This window comes from Fusarium solani (genome assembly GCF_023522795.1).
Source record: "Fusarium solani strain SB1 chromosome Unknown bctg00000004, whole genome shotgun sequence".
NCBI lineage: Eukaryota > Fungi > Ascomycota > Sordariomycetes > Hypocreales > Nectriaceae > Fusarium > Fusarium solani.
Genome location: NW_027072152.1, coordinates 1,335,496 through 1,355,654, shown reverse-complemented (window position 1 = coordinate 1,355,654; position 20,159 = coordinate 1,335,496). Strand labels below are relative to the sequence as shown.

The window sequence follows — 20,159 nt, the reverse complement described above, 5'->3', positions numbered from 1 at the left end:
ATTGTTGTGACGGGTTGAATTGTTAGAGAAGGGGGCGAGGTTACAAATCTATCGAGGTCGGGATGCGGAACGCGCTGAGCAGTCGCGCCGAAGCTCACCTGGAGAGTTCCAGGTTGTATTGAATGCGCAGCCAATCAAGAGTGATCGTGGATAGCGACGGCCAATGTCCTTACACGTGACGTACTATTTTTCGCGCCTCAGGTGGCTCATGCGCTTGCTCGGTTCGCTACGATGCTTGGCGCCATGATCCTGGTGCTTAAGTTTTGGATTTTTGGATCTTTGACTCTTGGATCTTGAGCTTCCATTTGGTTGGGATTGAGGCCCTTGCACTGTCACAATTGGTTCTGGATTAAGTTTGGTGGTGAGTGCATGTAACTGCACATCAATTGCTACTCATGAGTTCTCACTGTCCCTCTAGGTCTCGGTGAACCATGAGATTGAGTACACTCCCCGGGCTTCCGCCTGGGCTCAATGCCAGGGCATTTCAAGGCGGACTACCAGGATTCCGAGACAATTGGGTTCTCGGCCATCTCTAGTCCAAGTATCCAAGGTTTTGAGTCAACCATGGCACAACAGCCAGCGAGCTATTGGGTTCCACGAAGCGAAGCAGAGACCCTTGCCTTTGGTAGCGGATGGTGCGGCATCACCACCTCCAACACCAGCCCCATACAGGCCACCTGAGAATGGAATTCTTGCCAAACTTCCAGCCTCATGGGTTCCTTATGCTGAACTCATTCGCCTTGACAAGCCTGCCGGAACCTACTATCTCTTCTTCCCATGCCTTTTCTCTACACTCATGGCCGCTCCAATGGTGGCGCCCATGGCAACACCAGGATCCGTCATCGGCACCTCACTCCTTTTCTTCTCAGGAGCTCTCATCATGCGAGGAGCAGGATGTACCATCAATGATCTCTGGGACCGAAACCTCGATCCTCATGTTGCACGGACTCGACTTCGACCAATCGCCCGCGGTGCGATCACTCCGTTCAAAGGGCTTGTCTATACCGGAGTCCAGCTTCTTGCAGGTCTAGGGATTTTGCTTCAATTCCCTCTCCCCTGCCTATTCTACGGCGTCCCCAGCTTGCTCTTGGTTGCGAGTTACCCCCTGGCCAAGAGAGTGACATACTATCCCCAGGCTGTTCTCGGACTGACCTTCTCATGGGGCGCCATCATGGGTTTCCCAGCCCTTGGAATCGATCTGTTGTCAAACACCCCCGCATTGACCGCTGCCGCCTGCCTCTACGCCTCAAACATTGCATGGACGGTGCTGTACGACATGATTTATGCTCACATGGACATCAAGGATGATGTCAAGGCAGGAATCAAGAGCATTGCCTTGAAGCACGACGCTGAGACAAAGCAGGTGTTGACGGGCTTGGCGGCTATGCAGATTTCTCTGCTCGCCGCGGCTGGTTTTGCGGCTGGTGCTGGACCAGCTTTCTTCATTGGAAGCTGTGGAGGAGCAATGGTCACACTTGGCGTCATGATCAAGCGAGTCAACCTCAAGAGTGTCAAGGATTGCTGGTGGTGGTTCATCAATGGCTGCTGGATCACAGGAGGCGTGATAAGTCTCGGCTTGGCTGCAGACTACGCAGTCAGGTACGTCCAAGAGCCTGAAGACGATACCAAGACGGAGCAGTGAGGCCATGTATAATATCCAATTGTACCATAATGTCATCATACATGAATCGGTGGGAATGCATCCCGGGTTCTCCCTCACGCGACGTGCACACGTAGTTTCGTTCGTCGAAGACTTTTTGATCTATTTTCCTTTTCAGACCTCGTCTCCCAGGACCAGAACCCTAACCAGTAATGCCGATGCAAGCAAGCCGAATAGACTCCTCTGCCGAAATGTGACTTTGTTTCCTTCCCCGGGCATCGCGCTTAAGAACGGGGCTTCTCCTTCTTCTCCTTCCACAGAGCGAGCAGACCAACACCAGAGACCTTGACGACCTTGAATCGCACACCGGGGATATCACCCTTGGCCTTGCCCTTGCGACCGAAACCGGCCAGGAGGACCTCGTCGTTCTCGTCCACGAAGTTCAAGCAACCGTCGTTGGGGACTGGAGCATTGTTAGTTTAACCATTGTTCATCTCTCGCGGTATCTTGGGGTCGTCGTACCGAAGGCAGTGACCTTCTTTCCGTTCTTGATGAGCTGGACACGGACACACTTTCGAATGGCAGAGTTGGGCTGCTTGGCCTCGACACCGACCTTCTCGAGGACGATGCCCTTGGCGTGGGAAGAGCCACCGAAGGGCGAGGACTTAAAGGCAGTGCCGAGGGCACGCTTCTTGTAGGCGAGATCGGCCCATTTCTGGTCCTTTCGGTTCGTTCGCAGCTTGCGCGCAGCGTTAAGACCACGGGGTTTGCCTCCAGCCATTTTTGCTTCACGTCGTTAGTCGATGTCGATGCGAGGACTCGGATGCGATGAGGGCAGCTGATGGAATGAGAAGGGTTTCGCTGGGGCACCTACCGAACTTGTCTGTGTATCGCGACGACGGTTGGTGATGGGAATTAGCGGAGGCGACGAAAAGTTGGAGGAGCCAGCCAACAAATTCCGAGTAGGGTTTGAAGACCCTAGAGAATTAAGGCCCATGCACTTTGTGGAGTGAAGCACCTGATGCGTCACGTGATGCTGCTCAACTCGAACCACCCCACTTACCTGCAGCCGAGTGGACTGATTCAAGCTACCGGAGGCGTACCGTGTCGGTGTGGCACCCCGCTCAGTTTGCACTGTATCAACTCAGCATCTCTCATCTCGACTAACAAGGGTCTAGACTCTCGGTGTAGTATCCGCCTCTTAGCGACAACGTGAAGCGCATCACTCCCTCATCGCATACACGACTTGAAGCTTTAAGGAGCTCTCGATATTATCATGTCTCACACGCCGAGACCTCAGAGCAGACAACGGGATCCGCCTCCCGCTCTTTTCCTTCATCCTTCTCCTTCAGCCTCCAATGCCTCTCTACCACCAAATGGTCCACCGCCTAGTGTTCCCTTTCTGGGCCAGCCAAACCTGACGCCTGGCTACCGCTCAAATGCTGAGCGTGCACCTTCTGTCCGTTCCGGCACCGTTCTCACTCCGAGCCCCCAGCGGCCTGGCCTCTTTCCCGCGGAAAGCACTCGAGCAACTGGTGACCGGACGGACCTCTTGTGGTCTGAGATGCAAGCAACTCTTGAGGACGTTGAACTTTCAGCATCTGGAGGAACTCACGTGTTTGGGCCCGATCATGACCGCAAGCTGGCCGATCTAAGAGCTGCCCAGATTGCTCTCGCTCAAGCCTGGGCGAGAAGTGAAGCAGACGATGTGATAGAGACCGCGCAGCACGACCATGCCTCTATGGCCAGCGAAGAGGTTCGAAACTTGAAGGCAACGCTGGGCGACAACTCAAAGTCAGGTATTGATGGGACAGATGGAGCAAAGAGCACTGTTGGAAGCAGCAGCATCCCACGTCCTAATAGCAGCGGGGCAGGAGTTGAGGGGCTTGGTAACAAGCTGGAAGAAGAGACAGAAGTGGATATTTTACTTGCGCGGAAGAGGAGAGAAGCCAACGATCGGTATTTCCAGCGAGTCAACCAAGGAGTTATCGACGTTGTCACCCGATTGGAGGATGTTGCTCTTGCCATGAGGGCTGTTGAGCAAGAAAGCAAGGAGGTGTGGAATGAAACTGAAGGTGTTCCCGGAGTCATGGGAACATAAGCATCGCCAGATTGACAAATATTTCTGATTTTCAGCTCGGCGTTTGGGGGATTCACCTACATGCATAGGCAAGTGGCATTGGATGAGTATGTTGGCATGGATCGAGATACAACTCAGACAATGCATAATACAAGACTGTGATTGATTGGGGCACATTCTTTCAACTTGGAAATAGCGGCAACCCTCTTTGATACTTTGACTATGCCAGGAGGCATGGATCTACTCCGCTAACTGTCTGGAGGCCGCTCGGAGAATTTGACTTACACAACCTAGCGATGGATGGTATCATTGGCATGTGGGTACACTGAAGGCGAGGTGTAACCAATATCATTGTGTAGACTCAAGAAGAGAGCCATCAATATGCTGGAAACCTTGACACAAGACTGGAACAGATTTTTTGAGTGCATCCTGCGAGATCAACTGCCGTGCCTTGTTGATGTTGCTTGTTGGTTGTATTGAAGGTGAGCCGGGCCGATGCCCCACAGCGGCTCGTTGCCGGTGTGAAATAATTGGGACGAAGCCATACGCGTAGGTATATGTGATGAGAAATTAAACAATCAACCGAAATTCTAGGGCCCTTGTGTTGCCGCAGACCTTGTTTGTTGGAAGCACAATGATATTGTATCTCGGCTAAGGTTGCGAGAGTTTGCTTGGTGCCTAGGCCAGCAGGCGATTGGCAGGCCACCTGCCTCATCCGGCCACACCTTGGCGACGGGCTCGTGCGCCAGGTTGGACTCGGTGGAGTGACTCTGTGACTGGTATGCAACCCGTCGGTCCCGCCGTCTGCAAGGCACCTCACTTTCGCCTTCACATCCATAAAGCCTCCAGCCATCGCACTCCCCAACGACCCTCGACCTCACAGATATTCTACATCGCCAACACACCCGCAAATTTGTCGCAACGGTATTCGCTTGCATCGTCAACATTCACATTACGATACCGATCCCAACGACCCCTTAATCACCATGAGATTCCTCCCCTTCATCGCCGCTGCCCTCGCAGTGGTTCCCGGCGCGCTCGCCGTCGACCAGAAGAAGTCGGCCATCGTCTGGTTCAACGACGAGTCCACTCCCGATTCCGTCGTCAACGAGGTTAAGGACTCTCTCATCAAGGCTGGCGGCAAGATCACCCACATCTACACCATCATCAAGTACGCCCCCCGCAGCGACTCGGCCAAATGGCGCAGTAATGCTAACAGCGTTCTAGGGGATTTTCCGTCATCGCGCCCGAGAAGGCCCTCGAACTTGTCCGAACGTCACACGCCGATCACCAGATCCAGGTCGAGGAGGACGAGGTTGTCTCTGTATCCTAGAGAAGGGGATGCGCTACTGGTTGATGCGCCGAGTTGATGAGTACTTGGAGACACGATGATAGCAAGCCTTTGATTTCGCGTCTGCCGACTTGGCAGCAGTCAGGATTATTGATATCCTTGTTTTGGCGTTACGGGATGGGATGCGTTGGCATGGAACTTGGGGAAACAAACATTCGCTTTCGGATCCAACATGAGCCGGTCGTTGTAATGCCCTCACGGGCAAATCAGGCCTTGGCCTATGTATGCAGAGTACGCCATGCTCTATAGAACAGGAAGTACAGAATACACAGACATACAGCAAGCCTGCACCTTGTTGGGCATTGTACCTCTGGGCACTCTTCCGGGGCGGTCCTGGGACCAGCCAGCCAGCCAGGCCAAACGTGATGACGGTGCCATGTGCCTCAATGAGCGAAGCAGTTGGTACCTATTCAACTGGAATGCCGAGAGTCTAGCGCTCTATTCAAATCTCGATTAGGAGAATAGAGCTCGGACTTAAGCTTGTAGACCGCCATCTGTTCAGGGTCCAGGCTGAAGAATGACGTTTGCGATGGGGGTGAACACGACGGGACCTTTGTGGCACAATACTAACAAAGGCGTCTGCCAGTCCTCACCCTTCCAGTGCAGCCAAATACTACATCTTATCTCTGAAGTCGAAACCAGAGTGTCTTCTCGAACTAGATCGCATTTCCGTAACATTGAATGCCTCAAATGACGCTGCTGATCCGTGGTCATTTCATGCGCGCCACAGCGCCACAAATGACGGGCTTCCAGGGGCACCCGATTCAGGGCCCCTGCCACTGTAGCAAATCGATAAGCCGACCTAAGCTCCCCCATGCCATGTGGAGGGCTTTAGGTACATAGAGTCGCTGAACATTGAAGGAACAGATTCACTTGGACCTTGTCCCTACAGTGAACACACCTCGAGCAATCGCTTCTTGACAATGGAACCTCGCTTTCGCACAACCTTATAACGATCCCTTATATACCTCTTGCCGCTATGCTGTCGAGGGCCTCTGCTGTCATCCCTGCATTTAGACACGCGACGCGACTCCCTATAATTGCGCCTTCACTATCGCTCCAATCTATCGACAGACTGATCCACGACTTCAAGTAACTCGCACATGGCTCCGGCCGCATCATCCCGCACGATGCCCGCCTACAGTCCCAAGGCGCAGGTGGCGCTCCTCAAAGCCGTAAGTATCATCTTCAACCCCTTCTCTTTCCTCCCCTCCCCCCTTCTCCGAAGTCCCCGCTGACCGCGCATTCTCCCAGGTCAACCGAGTATTCGAGCCGAAGCGGTCCGCCGACTCTCTCGATGAACTCAACGATGGTGTTGTTCTCGGTTATATCCTGCACGAGCTTGATCCAGACTTTGACCCCTCTGACCTCGAGGCGAATACCGGCACATCACGATACCTAACCAACAAGCGGAATATCCAGAATGTCTACAAGGGTCTATTCCGCTTCATTCGTCGTCAAGCACCTGAACTTGGATGCCAGGCAAAGAAGTTTGACTACCATGCCATCGCCGAGAACCCTGAGCCCCAGGGCATCTGTCAGCTTCTGGTTGTCATGCTCTCGGCGGCCGCCATGGGCCCAGACAACCAAAAGTTCGTTCCCAGGCTTCAATCCGGCCTTGATACGCAGACACAGGCGGAGATTATGCAGATCATCCGAACGGTACAACAAGATATCCAAAACTCAAGGGGCGATGATGATCTAGACGAGGCTATTGACGCCGTCATGGAAGCTCGAGACATCGATCTGCTCGTCGAGGAGCAGAATGCAGACCTACGACAAGAACTCGACATTTGCAAAAAGACCCTATCAGATTACATCACCCGCCTCGACCATCTTCAACAAAGCCACGAGGAGCTCAAGTATGAGAAGGAGAAGAACGACCGCGAACTCGAGGTGCTGCGAAAAGCAACTCAGGATGGCGCTAACAGCGCCGAGGCGATCAAGTCGCTCGAGGCCCAAATTCACGATCAGATGGAAATCATCGCCAGGCACGAAGAGGCGATACGGAGAGACTCGCGCATCAAGGCGCAGCTCGAGAGCGAGGTCCAAAAACTGACCGAGAGATGCAGAGAAGCCGACGAGCTTCGTGACAGCGCAGCAGAGTGGAGGCACAAGGCTGAGGAACTTGAGAAGAAAGCCAATACTGCAGAGCGGTATAAGCAGAAGATCGAGTCCCTACAGCACGTTGTCAAGGAGGTCCAGAACCTGCGGTTCGAGAAGGGGGAGTTGCAGGACCAGGTCCGGTTACTCTTGGACCAGCAGGACAAGAGTTCTCGCGCTAGGACAGCAGAGGATGAACTGACCAAGATGATCACTCAGTCCGAGCAGCATCTCTGGGATGAGCGAAATCAAAAGACCCAGCTGATGAGGGACTATGCTGCTCTCGAGGACGAAGTGATTCGCCTACGGGCTCGGCAGAGCCACGACGAGAACTTCATCAGGGACCTCCAAGATCAGATTCAGAGCGGTGCCTCTGTTGAGAGCCCACCACTTGGCATGAGCATGACCGGGGGGCTCCTACCAGTCTTGAGGATGAACTGAACGATGCAGCTACCGAGGACGGTGCCCAGATTAACATACCTCTAGAATTGTCCCGTCTCAAGGCCGAGAACGATCTATTGCGCAGCACCGTGGGATCCGAAAACACAGCACCGCTTCGGCGGGAGCTGGACGAGGAGAAAAAGCAGAGAGCTCACTTGCAGAAATCCTACAACGATATCTTCGAGAAGCATGCTGTTGCGCAGGACCATATCGAAGCTTTGATCAACAACATGACCGACGAAGGGTTAGTCAAGGCGATTGATGAGGCAAACATTCCTTACGGGATACACGTGCTTACTGGTGACTTTTACAGAGCCAAGGCGTTTATCAATCTCCGTCAGGATCTCATGCAGACCCAATTCGAGCTTGAGCAGGCGAAGAAGCGGGAGAAGGACCTGACTGCCCAGGTGGCTGATCAAGGCCGTGATCTACTCGCCGCTCGAGCAGAGCTCTCAGCTCTTGGCCACGAGGGTGCTGACGCTCTTAAGGAGCTCAAGACCGCCGACGTTGTCATCATCTCATCGCTCAAGTCGGAACTCGACCATGCGCGGGAGGAGCTCAGCTACTGCGTTGCAGAGCGAGATGCACAACAGACGCAACTCGTCCAGGCTCTCCTTGATAAGGACAAGCTTCGGAAGGCCGTCGAAGAGGGTGGACTCTTGCAAGATTCCAACTCAGGAGAGGGTGACGTACCTGACGGTGACAAGAAGAGCGAGCTGATCGCGAAACTGCGCACTCGACTCCTTGAAAAACGCGGGGTGAGTGGTGGTCTCTATTATGTACTTGCTCATGGCGACCCCGAGGACCCAGTGGTCTCAGAGGCGAGTTCGCCTGGCACGACGGCATTTTCTCTATCGAAGCGTTGTCTCTCATGGCCTCTCCGGCCAGGGCCCCCCAAGGTCGAAGTCGACTTGCCGGAGACGCCCCGTACTCAAAGGGGACGTCCTCAAAAGGGACGTCCTCGAAGGGAACGCTCTCCCTCCTGGCCCAAGCCGGTAGTCCCTCGTGAGACAGTCTGCGATCCAGAAGAACGCCTATGGCGAGATCGTTTTGAGCCGGTTCAAGCCATCCCTTCCCCTCTCAAGCGACAGGATACTCTGTTTTACCACTAGCTTTTGTTGGAGCGCTGTTGGCTGACCAAGTTTTCGCAGCAACTCGAGCGCTCAGAGACGGACAAGATTGAGCTCCAACGCAAACTTAAGGCTGCTCACGACGGAGAAGCAGTGGCAGCACAAAAGGTACGTATTGCTTGCCTTTACATAGATACTAAACATGGCTGGTTCCATAAACTTGCAACCGGGCGCATAGTTGTTACCACTTGCACACCCTCAATACATTCTCGAACTGTGACTGACAAACCGTGACAAGGCGGCGAGCGACCAAATCATCCGGAACCTCGAGAGGGAGAACGCCCTCATCGCGACAGCATGGTATGATCTCACGAGCCGGCTCCAGAGCAACCACGTCGTTCTACAACGGCGGAACGACGCCCCCAGGAGCTGGCTTAACAAGCAGAGGCAGATGGTCAATGGTCAGTTGCGCTTCCGCGACTCGCTCTACCTCTACTGACCCTCACGTCAGCGACCCCGCGGCGATAGGAATTCGCGGGGTGAGAAGAACCCCTGCTGGACCATGAGGCCGCCCGAGGGGCGCCTCATTGTTCGGCTGCACAGTTTAGCACTTAGTCTAGGTCAAGGCCAGGCTTGCTTTACTTTCTCGCCATTCGTTTCGGTAGCTCATTTTGATATGCCGACGTGGAACATCCGAGACCGTTCTTTTTTTTCTGGTCCATTACCCCCTTTATAATCGTAACCTCAATATGGAGAACAGGGGCACTCACTAGTGTCCTGAGTTCCTTCTCTTTTTTTTCAAATTGTGTGTCCTTGAAAGCATTGCGAGGGAGCTCGGGGAGTTTCTTTGACAGGGTCATTGCATAGTAGACTGACGGTTAAGAGGGAGAGGATGGATAGCTGCACTAAGGAGGGAGATGCGTTGTCGATTATCGTTGGCATAGATATGAGGCGTCTAAGTGCCCACCTCAAAGTCATCTCGTGACAATCAAGTACAGAGGCGTGCATTGTGGCTACCAGCATGTGTCATATTGGTGGTGATGGTGAAGAGTAGAAGACGAGACGGTGAAGTATATCAAAAAGCTCGGAGCTTCAAAATGCCCAACCTTTTTGTTTGTTTGAAACTAGCAGTAAAAAAAGACAAGTGTGATACATGGCAAAGCGTCGTCTCGGTAGCTTTTAATCTACACAGGAACCCCAAGGCCACCGGGCAAAACCCTCTACCGTTAACGCCTCTTTGGCCTGGAGGACTGGACTCCCCTTCTCCCTTTTCGCGCCCTTCCCTCGTTTCGTGCCAGTTTGCATTTCATCCATACCGTTCATATATCCAAGACGCACCCCGCCTACTCTTTTTTAAATAACTTCGGCGGGGGCGTCTCGCCAGCGACGTGAAGCCAACCGGGCTACACCACTCCCTCATGACACACAGACACACACTCTCCGCTTTAAGCCCTCTTCTCGTTGAGGATGTTGAGCATGGACTTCCACACCTGACCAGGCTCTTGGCTGGCGTCGACACCGTGCCAGATGCCGGTCTTCTTGTAGTAACCCACGACGGGCTCAGTCTGCTTGTGGTAGGTGACGAGACGCTTCTTGAGGGCTTCAGCGTTGTCGTCGCTTCGCTGGATCAGAGGCTCGCCGGTGATGTCATCCTTCATGTACTGCTTGGGGGGGTTGAAGGTGGTGTGGTATGAGCGGCCGGAGGCGGGGTGGACTAGACGGCCAGTGATGCGGGCGACGAGGAGAGAGTCGTCAATCTTGAGCTCGACGGCGTGCTGGAGCTTCTGGTTGCGCTCCTGAAGCATGGCATCGAGACCCTCGGCCTGGGGAACTGTTCGGGGGAAACCGTCGAGGATGAAGCTGTCGTGGAGCGTATTGTCAGCAGCTGAAGAGAGAAACCGAGGTAGACCAGGATCCCGAGCACGGAACCCGAGGAAATTTTGACTCACCCGCCCTGGCACTCCTGGTTGTGGTTGAGCTCCTCCCGGATCATGCCAATCATGATCTCGTCGCTGACCAGACCGCCCTGGTCCATAATCTTCTTTGCCTCGACACCGAGGGGAGTCTTCTTGGCGACCTGCGATCGCAGCATGTCACCGGTGGCCTGCGCATCGAAGAGGGGCACGTTAGAACGGCGAATTCTTGCTTGAGAATGTGTCGCGACGGGAATTGACATACCAGATGGCAGCAGGAGAACTTCTCCTTGATCTTGGGGGCCTGGGTTCCCTTTCCTGTGAGGAGTTGGTCAGCACGGCACTGGAGGGGATATCGCAACAGCAAGAGAAAAAATCACTTACCAGCACCAGGAGGACCGATGAGAATCATTCGAATCTCCTCGGTAGAGACGGGAGAGCCAGTAGCTCGCGCCTCGAGGGTCTTGATGCGCGTGTCAAGAGAGCTGAGGACGCTCTTGAGCTGCTTCAACTCATCTTCGACGAAACCCATTGTTGCGACTGCGGGAGGATGAGGGGGACTCTGGGAGGTGTTCTGGCGGCAATTGAGGGGGCAGCTTCAGAGAAGACGGCGGATTGAAGACGGCGGCGGCGAGGGATGTTTTGGAGACGAGAGGGCGGGAGGTTGAGGCGAGGGGAGACGAGAAGAGGGAAAAAAGCGAGGTTAAAGTCAACGACGGGCGAGACAAGGGAAATCTTGGTGCGTAGCCGGAGGATGGGAGGTTTTTGGGGGGGAGCTTGGGTCGGCGTTGATTGGCCCGATGCACGCGGTTTCTGCTGGAAGGCGATGGATGGGGGTACACCCCTGTTCCCGGCATGGATATGCTGGGGAGACGCCTCTCGCGGGCCTGAGCGTGGTGAGTGAGAGCGGCTTTTTATCCGTAGTGGACGGGAAATGTCTGTGCTTGATTGTTGTAGACGAGATATTTGTTCTTCTACGAGATGTTGAATTGTGTTGTCAATGTCACGATATTGTAGCGTGACGGATATTGGGGTCCATGTCGGTGTCGACGACAACGCAAACATCAAAAATCCCCGTCTTCAGGCCGACAACTCAAGGCAACACATGTCCATATAATATTCGGCACCGTCAACAGGTACCGCCCCCAGCTACGTACTACCCCCCATCCATCGCTGCCGTCGGTACTCGGTACGGCTCCGGCGCAATAGACACCACCACCTGTTCGTGACCTGACCAAGCTCCAACTATCACACTCTTGGCTTCTACAATTGCCCATTCTGGACTATGCGACGCATACGACATACGGTGAACTAGGTTTCACGCGATACAAGCAATCATATATGGGGGCAAGCGTTTTTGATCTGCGAAATAAATCCGTGTCACTCTCGCCGTTCGGAATTGCTTCACTACACAAAGCTGTAATACCTAGGGTAGGCTGAAAGGAAGCTCCTCGTCCCGGAACATGTCCGTCGTCGAGATAGGCTCCATCAGCTTCCCAGGTGCGAAGCCATGGATCATATTGAAATCGTGGCCAATCGAACTTGGCCAAGGCGGCATCAATCGCGAATCTGGCTCGAATCGCTCGAGGCTGGGCTACCTACAGTACGTAGTGACGACCGGAGTTTGCTCGGTCATCAGGGCCGAGGCTCAAAGGGCTGGGATGCCACGGTCCCTTGATCCGAGCAAAGCACCGCCGTCCCGTCTACAATGTCGCACTCGCCGCTCATCGGTCAAACACTTCTGGCACGGCCACATTCCGACCGGCATGTAATACAGTATTGCTTGCTCACCACGGGCTGGAGCGCAAGGACCACTGACCCGGTAGTCGACATATGCCGGCCTTCGCCCTGCTTCTGTTGCCGCCGCCGCGTCCCGTGTGTAGTGTAAATAACTACCTATTCCAGTAGTTACTGCTACCGCCCTCTCGTTGGCCGTTGCCTCCATTGCTTTGCGTACACGCGTAGGCGTGGCCATAGCCGGCTTCAACAAGACCCCAATTCGTTCCCCTTGGACGTTAGCCTCCATCTTTCCGCTGCCCCAAGGAAATAACCCGAACCAAGGCAACCAAGACTGCGAATTGCCTGCGAGTTGCCGCACCTACATCTTGATAGCGCATTACGTAGAGTTCAATGCTGGACCCTGATTGAGGCTTGCCGTCAGGGCTTCTGCTCTTGCTTGTTGATAATTGCCTTCGTCGACAGAGACCAGCACTCTCCGGTTGGCGCCGAGGTCAAGGTGAGCGTCCCGGCTGGTGGATACACCTCCATCTCTCAACATTCGCCCGCTTACCCAAAGTAGAATATCCGGGATGAGCGAAGTCGGTTCAAGAAAGGAAATTCCCCCAACCAGTTGCTTGCCATGTCCATGCTTGGATATCCAATGACCTAGATAGTGTCTGTAGCAGTGTGAAGCACTCAAATGCAAATGCATATCTTATACAAGACACGGCAATGGCGAGTCTTCGACCGAACACCACTCACCGAGGCAATGATGTCAGACCAATGCAGGGTCAACAACAAAAGAAGCCACGCCGCGTTCCCAGCCATCACCGCTCCAACAAGACCAACTCTTGTGTCAGCTCCGTGCCCCAGTTCTTCATGTTGCTACTCTGTGGCTTGGCTGTGGCTCGAACATTGAACCGCACGTGATGTGGCGTCGCGAGGCTCGAGCTTTGATCCATCAATCAGCCTGGCCCAATCGGGAGCTAAGCTACCCTCTCCAGGAAGGCAGCCTCAAGACTACGTACGTGCGACCACAATAATCACTGCATCAACATCTCGACTCTGCCTTCAAACTCGCCGCACCCGCACGACAGAGATCGCGAACCGAATCCTCTTCCTCTCCCAGATACGCATCCGTTGTAATACCTCCCCGACGACATAGCAACGATGCCTGCCACAACAGCAGAAACACTCTCCCTCGTCACTCGAAACGTCACCGTTGCGCCCCTCGTTCTCCTCTCTGCGGTCGACCACTACAACCGAACCACTTCTACCAAGACAAAGCGACGGGTGGTGGGTGTCCTGCTGGGCCAGAACGATGGCAAGGATGTGAGAGTATCCAACAGCTTTGCTGGTACGTTGCCCTGGTGTCATGGACGGCAAGGTGATAGGCGCTTACAATGAGACTGCAGTTCCTTTTGAGGAAGACGACAAGGACCCCTCAGTGTGGTTCCTTGACCACAACTATGTCGAGTCGATGAACGACATGTTCAAGAAGGTCAACGCCCGAGAGAAGCTGATAGGCTGGTACCACACCGGCCCCAAGCTGCGCGCATCCGACTTGGAGATCAACGAGCTCTTCAAGCGCTACACACCTAACCCCCTCCTCGTCATCATTGACGTGCAGCCCAAGGAGTCGGGCGTTCCCACAGATGCTTACTTTGCCGTTGAGGAGATCAAGGATGTGCGTCATGAACCGTGCCTTGCGACCAACTTGCCCAGACTGACATGACTTAGGATGGCACAACCACCTCGCGAACGTTTGTTCACACCCCTTCGATCATCGAGGCCGAGGAGGCAGAAGAGATTGGCGTCGAGCATCTGCTAAGAGATATCCGCGACGTTGCTGCGGGAACCCTATCCACACGAATCACCAACCAGCTGCAATCGCTCCAGGGTCTACACCTCCGCCTGCGAGACATTGGAGCCTATCTTCAGAAGGTCCTCGACAAGCAATTGCCAGTCAACCACGCCATTCTGGGCAACCTGCAGGACGTCTTCAACCTGCTTCCCAACCTCACCTCGGCCGAGGGAGACAGCAAGTCAGGCGCTGGCGAGCTTTCATATGCGATGAGCATCAAGACCAACGACCAGCTCATGGCTATTTACCTGAGCAGTTTGATACGCGCGATTACGGCATTCCACGACCTGATCGAGAACAAGATCCAGAACCGGCAACAGCAGGAGGACAAGGAGACCAAGAAGGAGGAGGTCAACGGCAAGGACGAGAAGAAGGAGGGCACTAATGGCGCGAGCGGCGAGTCCAAGGAGGGCGCTGACAAGGACAAGGAGACCAAGGAGAAGGAGACGAAGAAATAAAGAAGGAAGCCAAGTGACTGTAGAAGGGCATAGATTTGGGTGCAGAAGCTCTTTGGCGCCTGGAGGAGGGAACCACGGCGGTATCAGCCAAGGGTCAAGGCAAATCGCCTTTTGTACATTGATCACATCAAACCGGGGTTTAGAGGACGGAACAAGGATAATCTGCCGGACATCGCCCTGGTATTAACAAATTTCTGGCATCCATTGCTAGAATTGCCCGTATCACAGGTCTGCAACTATGCCTGCCATCTCTTCCCTCGAGATCTCTCGGTCCTCGACATATTGGCCCAGTATTGCCGGCCACTTGTCTGCAAGCAAGCAGGCAAGTAAGTGCTTGCAGCAAGGCGGTACATCGCCGGATGGGTTTAGACTTAGTCCACCAAATGACCACTCATCTCGTGAGGGACACTCCACCTGTTCTGTTGCTGGTGTTGGATGACTAGGGAAAGCATCAAAGGTGAAGCTTGCGCAGGAGCAGTTCCACGCATTGAGGTGAACAACATATCGTTTTGAAGAGAGGGTGAAATCGCGAGTACGACGGGAGAGCGTTGAAGCTAGCGAGCGCACAATAAAGATGTCGTCCTTTGGTTTACCTGAAGCGTTCAAGCCTCCAGATACCGGTTCTCCATCCTTGCCTGGTTGTTCATCTTGCGCGCCAGAGTACTTCCGTACTAGTCGAGTGATAAGTCCCCTATCAAGGAGATCTAGAGCTGGTAGGAGGAGATTTGGAAAGAGAACATGTAGTGTGAGTAGAAGAGGGCGTTGCGAGGGTGGAATTGCCTGGAGGGGCGATGTGGATGGCGGTTGAGCAGGCGGAGGCGGCTGTGATGATGTCGTTTCGCTGGCGCTTGTTGACGGTGCGATATCGGAGATGGATGTTATGAGAGTTGTTACCAGTTGGCGATGAGAAGGGAGAGGCTCCATTGCCTTGATGTTTGTCACATGGCGAAGTGAGGGTGAAGAGCAAGACTTTGACTCCACAGAGAGAAGGTGTGATGACTGAGTTGATCACCAATCGTGAGCCTGGCGGCTTGGACAACCACCCATACTGACAAGATCGAATCGAGCAGTGTTGACAATATTTATTTAATGATTATTTTTATTTTGTTCTTGCCTTTTTGGATTATCCATCCATATTTTTGTTTATACAGCCCTGGGCTCTTCCATCTATGATCCTCACATCCCAAGGTATGATACACTAAACCAATCGCTCCGCCTTTCACATACGTACTCGTAACCGTTTCCTTTCCATATCTCATTCAATAAATCCAACATCGGCTTAGACCCACTCCTTGGGATCCCGGAGAACCTCCACCAGGCGCTGCTCCCTGCTCTTGGGCTCGGGCTCGTGCATGTACTTCCAGCTCGCCGTCAACGGCAGGCTCATGAGGATGCTCTCGACGCGGGAGCCGGGCGTGTTGAGGCCAAACGCCGTCCCGCGGTCGTGCACCAGGTTGAACTCGACGTACTTGCCCCGGCGCAGCTGCTGCCACTCCTTCTCCTTCTCGTTGAAGGGCATGTCCTTGCGCTTCTCGATGATGGGCACGTACGAGGGGAGGAAGGACTTGAGGCAGTCCTGGATAAAGGCGAACGTGTTCTCCTGGTCTCGCTCGCTCTCATCGAGGTCGTCAAAGAAGATGCCGCCGATGCCGCGGCCCTCGCCTCGGTGCTTGTTGAAGAAGTACTCGTCGCACCACTTCTTGAAGCGTGGGTAGTAGTCCTTGTCGTGGGCGTCGCAGGCCGTCTTGAGCGTCTTGTGGAAGTGGATGGCGTCTTCGTCAAAGAGGTACGAGGGGGTCAGATCGCTGCCGCCGCCGAACCACCAAGCCTGTGATGTGCCGTCGGGGTTGGCCGTCTCAAAGTATCGGTAGTTGAGGTGGACGGTAGGGGCCATGGGGTTGTAAGGATGAAGGACCATGCTCAGGCCGGCGGCGAAGAAGTCGAGGGACTCGACATTGGGGTCGAGAGTCTTGTGGTTGGCGCGCATCTTCTCAATGGCGGGCTTGGGCAGGGAGCCATAGACGACGCTGACACCGAGGCCGGCCTTTTCGAAGACGTTGCCCTCCTGGAGGACACATGTAGTACCACCTCCACCGTTGGGGCGCTCCCACTCATCCTTGCGGAACTTCTTGCCGTCGACTCTCTCGAGTTCGGCGACAATCTGGGCCTGCTGTTCCCTGATGAACTTTTCCATACGGAGGCGCATGGGCGAGTCCTCGGAAACGCCCGACTCACGCTTCTTCTGAGCATCGCGGTCGGCGAGGGTGGATGGATCGAGGCGGAGGGATTCAGTTTCAGCCTGAGCGAGGCTCTACGTCAGCAATTGGCCCTCCGGGGAGCTCCTCGTGAGGACATACCATCTTGTAGGCGAGAGGGGCGATGGCACCAAGGGCGACAGCGGCCAGCCACAACGAGGAGTAATTGGAGGACGAAGCGGTTCGGGAAGCTCGAGAACCGGCAGAACTAGACAGCCAGCGTCTCGTAGAAGCGAATTGACTCTGGGAGAAGCGTGTAGAGGGAGATGCAAGATGCGCAGCAAGGCGCTGAACCGGCCGCCTGGAAGCCATGACCTATATATTTCGAGCGGCAGAGCAAGGCCGAGAACGAAAGAAAAATGTGCTGAAAATCAGGTGGTTTCTTTGCCTGAATGTGAGGCCACCTTGCCGCTAGAAGCCGGGGTGTTGTAGAGAGAGCGGCAGAGTTTTAGGATTCAATTCGCGGTTTGGGCCGATTGGGACTCGGGTGATGGTCAGAATCGAATGTTTGGCAATTGGCTTCTCTCGACGTAGTTCTCGACCCCAGGGAGCGACGCTGGGGCCGGCCGGCGGAATCGGCTGACGGGCTGCCGAGAGCGGTAAAGCCAACGCACCACTCGGAGGTACTTGACCTTTGTACCTCCGGAATCCTTTGATTCTGTCAAATGCTTCTCCGGACTCCCGGTCTTTTGAGATATCTCGTCTTTCTGATATTGAAGCTTCGTCCTGAGGCATGTGATCTATCCCGTGACCTTACTGTAGCTTGGGCCTGGGCTTCATGTAAGCTGTTCAACCCCCTGGTACGCTTTGCTCCTCTGGAGGCACCGAGGTGGCGGGGACAGTGCGCTAAGCTTGTTTGCCTTTTACTTTTTTCCCACCGTGATGGCCAACCTTTTCTCGGTGACTGGGTTTGGGCACAGCTGGTTCAGCACATCCAATGCAAGGAGGGAATGCAGTGCATGGGCAGGGGAGCCGCCAAGTGTGAGTGAGCAAGGGGGCGAACAGACAAACCAAACCACGAAGAAAAAAAGGACAAGAATCACAAGTATCTACAAACATCTACAAGGGAGGGGCTTTCAGGGATTGGGCCCGAGTGACCTGCAGAAAACAAACCTTTTGTTATTACAGATACTTTTTTTGTTGTTGCGAGTACATACGTAGATGTTTAAGCATCAACACAGTCACTGACGAATGGGTGGAATCTTCTTTTTTTGTGCTTGAGAGCCGCAAGCTCTCCCGATCTGTCCTTTCCTTGATAGGCAATGAAGATAATCAGGTCTGCCCCTTGGCGTCAAGCTTGTGATGGACTTGAAAATGAGGACCTGAGTGAAAAAAAGGCCGCCTCCATGTTTGACTCCCCTGTCAGCAGTCGTGATTTGTTCAGCATCGATTCACGTCACGTCACGACCCTGTGACGAGACAGTGCGACGCCTGACTTGCTGCTCCCCCGCCATCATTGCCTCGCGGGGCCTCTTGTGATTCACCGACCTTGGTGGAGCTAAGCTTCTTTAGGGCTAGACCGGCGGCCCCGCGCGCCTGCCCTCTCCCTGTCACTGCCCGCCTGCCTGCCCTCTTGCGCAGTGCCAGTGAGTGAGCCTGCCTGTCCGCCTACCGCTACCGCTGCCTCCGCCTCCTGCCTGTTGCTGCCTTCTTTCTAGTCTGGCCGACCGCTTATCTGTGCCGTGCCACCTTTAAGGCTCAGTGACCTCTCTTTCTCATTCTTCTTCTACCTGACGCAAGCCGATCGTAACCTAAGCTCTTTCCTCTCCATCCCATCTCCATCTCGATCTCTTCCCCATTTCTGCAACCTTTTCCGTTTTCCCGCAAAGCCAAGCTCGACTCTAAACAACAACAACACACTTACCGCCTTCGATCTTATCAATCATCCACCATGCGCAGCAAGTTCAAGGACGAGCACCCCTTCGAGAAGCGCAAGGCCGAGGCCGAGCGCATCCGACAGAAGTATGCCGACCGCATTCCGGTATGTCATCTCTCGTTGTGTTTATTTGTTCGACGTCGGCTGCGACTCGACGAGAGACCGTCGAGGGCATGCGCGGGGTCACCGCCTTGCGTCCTACCGTCAGCTACATCGCTGCCGCTGCCGACGACGCCTTCGAGGGATCGAGTGCTGACAAACGCGCTGAATAGGTCATTTGCGAAAAGGTCGAGAAGAGCGACATCGCGACCATCGACAAGAAGAAGTATCTGGTCCCCGCCGATTTGACTGTTGGCCAGTTCGTCTACGTCATCCGCAAGCGAATCAAGCTGTCGCCCGAGAAGGCCATCTTCATCTTCGTCGACGAGGTCCTTCCCCCTACGGCCGCTCTTATGAGCAGCATCTACGAGGAGCACAAGGACGAGGACGGGTATGTCTCCCGCCACCCTGCTTGGAAATGAACTCGTTGCTGACATGTCTGCGTCTAGTTTCCTCTACATCACTTACTCTGGCGAGAACACCTTTGGTGACGCGTAAGAGCAAGTCGTATTGGATCGGTACTCAATTCTACGTCGAGAATGATGAAGGCGTTTCGGTTGTATTGGGTGATTCTATTTTGTTGAACGGTACTGGTTATTGTACTCTGATTTCGAGCCGGGATATCGGGATGTAGTAGAGGCCGAACTGCTCTGCATCTCGTCGCAAATCGTCCAGCTTTGTTGGTATTATTCTGACAGCGCGAGTGGAACGAGGACTGCAAGTTGGTAGACAATATCAAACCTGCTGCCCGAAGATCTGATTTTCGTCATTGCGTCGACCCGTATCCCACTTGTCACCAGGACAACGTCATTTCCCTTGATGAGTCTGTCCGGATTCAGTCACGCTGAGCTGAGCTTGATGGGAACAATGACTACTTCCAGGCAGCTGTGCTCATCACCTGATGACCTTAGCTCCTGGAACTGACGCTAGCACGCCATGTGCCTGGACGGCTATTCTAGATTAGCGCCTTGGTTTGCTTGGTAATAAACGTAGGTTTCCAGTCGCAGTCAAGATTCATCTCTCATGGGCAACCAAGGACTGTTGAATACGCTCTTTGCACCCATGCCTCAAGAGTTAGGAATCACTGGCCGTGAAAGCATTGTTCTCCTTCCTTAATGGTCCATCCATCTGGATATGTGCATAGGTTCGGAAACTCTCTCCGTACTTTACACCACCTTCGGTAGGGTTAACTATCCTCAACAAACCCTCGTGAATGTTTCTTGACAACTTTGTTTAATACGCATTTTCGAACATGAGATAATGGATATGGCAACAAAAAGGGGAACTCTTATGTGAGGTCACCTCTTCAAATTCTTGATTTAGTCCCTAT

General features: G+C 54.0%; 10 protein-coding genes across 10 annotated transcripts; 6 read left to right on the top strand and 4 right to left on the bottom strand.

Moving 5' to 3' along the window:
* Positions 1-231: 231 nt before the first annotated feature.
* On the top strand, positions 232-1,642 carry MRS44_007513 (uncharacterized protein; the record flags this gene model as incomplete). Its single annotated transcript, XM_046281436.2, has 2 exons — positions 232-252; positions 419-1,642. 2 exons carry the CDS (start codon positions 232-234, stop codon positions 1,640-1,642), a joined length of 1,245 nt encoding a protein of 414 aa, XP_046128948.2.
* Positions 1,643-1,884: 242 nt separating this feature from the next.
* Positions 1,885-2,381, bottom strand: MRS44_007512 (40S ribosomal protein uS12; the record flags this gene model as incomplete). Its single annotated transcript, XM_046277062.2, has 2 exons — positions 1,885-2,063; positions 2,123-2,381. The coding sequence occupies 2 exons, from the start codon at positions 2,379-2,381 to the stop codon at positions 1,885-1,887; spliced, it is 438 nt and encodes a 145-aa protein (XP_046128949.1).
* A 495-nt stretch (positions 2,382-2,876) lies between these two features.
* On the top strand, positions 2,877-3,701 carry MRS44_007511 (uncharacterized protein; the record flags this gene model as incomplete). Its single annotated transcript, XM_046277086.2, has 1 exon — positions 2,877-3,701. The coding sequence occupies one exon, from the start codon at positions 2,877-2,879 to the stop codon at positions 3,699-3,701; it is 825 nt and encodes a 274-aa protein (XP_046128950.1).
* A 965-nt stretch (positions 3,702-4,666) lies between these two features.
* Positions 4,667-5,013, top strand: MRS44_007510 (uncharacterized protein; the record flags this gene model as incomplete). Its single annotated transcript, XM_046281437.1, has 2 exons — positions 4,667-4,851; positions 4,908-5,013. The coding sequence occupies 2 exons, from the start codon at positions 4,667-4,669 to the stop codon at positions 5,011-5,013; spliced, it is 291 nt and encodes a 96-aa protein (XP_046128951.1).
* Positions 5,014-6,161: 1,148 nt separating this feature from the next.
* MRS44_007509 (uncharacterized protein) lies at positions 6,162-9,144 on the top strand (the record flags this gene model as incomplete). Its single annotated transcript, XM_065620555.1, has 5 exons — positions 6,162-6,206; positions 6,286-7,501; positions 7,585-8,633; positions 8,688-8,813; positions 8,944-9,144. 5 exons carry the CDS (start codon positions 6,162-6,164, stop codon positions 9,142-9,144), a joined length of 2,637 nt encoding a protein of 878 aa, XP_065476627.1.
* Positions 9,145-10,090: 946 nt separating this feature from the next.
* Positions 10,091-11,090, bottom strand: MRS44_007508 (uncharacterized protein; the record flags this gene model as incomplete). Its single annotated transcript, XM_046277152.2, has 4 exons — positions 10,091-10,505; positions 10,595-10,749; positions 10,824-10,876; positions 10,943-11,090. 4 exons carry the CDS (start codon positions 11,088-11,090, stop codon positions 10,091-10,093), a joined length of 771 nt encoding a protein of 256 aa, XP_046128953.1.
* A 2,357-nt stretch (positions 11,091-13,447) lies between these two features.
* MRS44_007507 (uncharacterized protein) lies at positions 13,448-14,599 on the top strand (the record flags this gene model as incomplete). Its single annotated transcript, XM_046277166.2, has 3 exons — positions 13,448-13,634; positions 13,693-13,964; positions 14,018-14,599. The coding sequence occupies 3 exons, from the start codon at positions 13,448-13,450 to the stop codon at positions 14,597-14,599; spliced, it is 1,041 nt and encodes a 346-aa protein (XP_046128954.1).
* Positions 14,600-14,821: 222 nt separating this feature from the next.
* On the bottom strand, positions 14,822-15,523 carry MRS44_007506 (uncharacterized protein; the record flags this gene model as incomplete). Its single annotated transcript, XM_046277168.2, has 1 exon — positions 14,822-15,523. One exon carries the CDS (start codon positions 15,521-15,523, stop codon positions 14,822-14,824), a length of 702 nt encoding a protein of 233 aa, XP_046128955.1.
* A 355-nt stretch (positions 15,524-15,878) lies between these two features.
* MRS44_007505 (uncharacterized protein) lies at positions 15,879-17,166 on the bottom strand (the record flags this gene model as incomplete). The annotated part of the gene is made up of 2 exons (XM_046277419.2): positions 15,879-16,898; positions 16,957-17,166. The coding sequence occupies 2 exons, from the start codon at positions 17,164-17,166 to the stop codon at positions 15,879-15,881; spliced, it is 1,230 nt and encodes a 409-aa protein (XP_046128956.1).
* A 1,579-nt stretch (positions 17,167-18,745) lies between these two features.
* On the top strand, positions 18,746-19,327 carry MRS44_007504 (uncharacterized protein; the record flags this gene model as incomplete). The annotated part of the gene is made up of 3 exons (XM_046277449.2): positions 18,746-18,835; positions 19,003-19,220; positions 19,279-19,327. The coding sequence occupies 3 exons, from the start codon at positions 18,746-18,748 to the stop codon at positions 19,325-19,327; spliced, it is 357 nt and encodes a 118-aa protein (XP_046128957.1).
* Between the last annotated feature and the right edge of the window lie 832 nt (positions 19,328-20,159).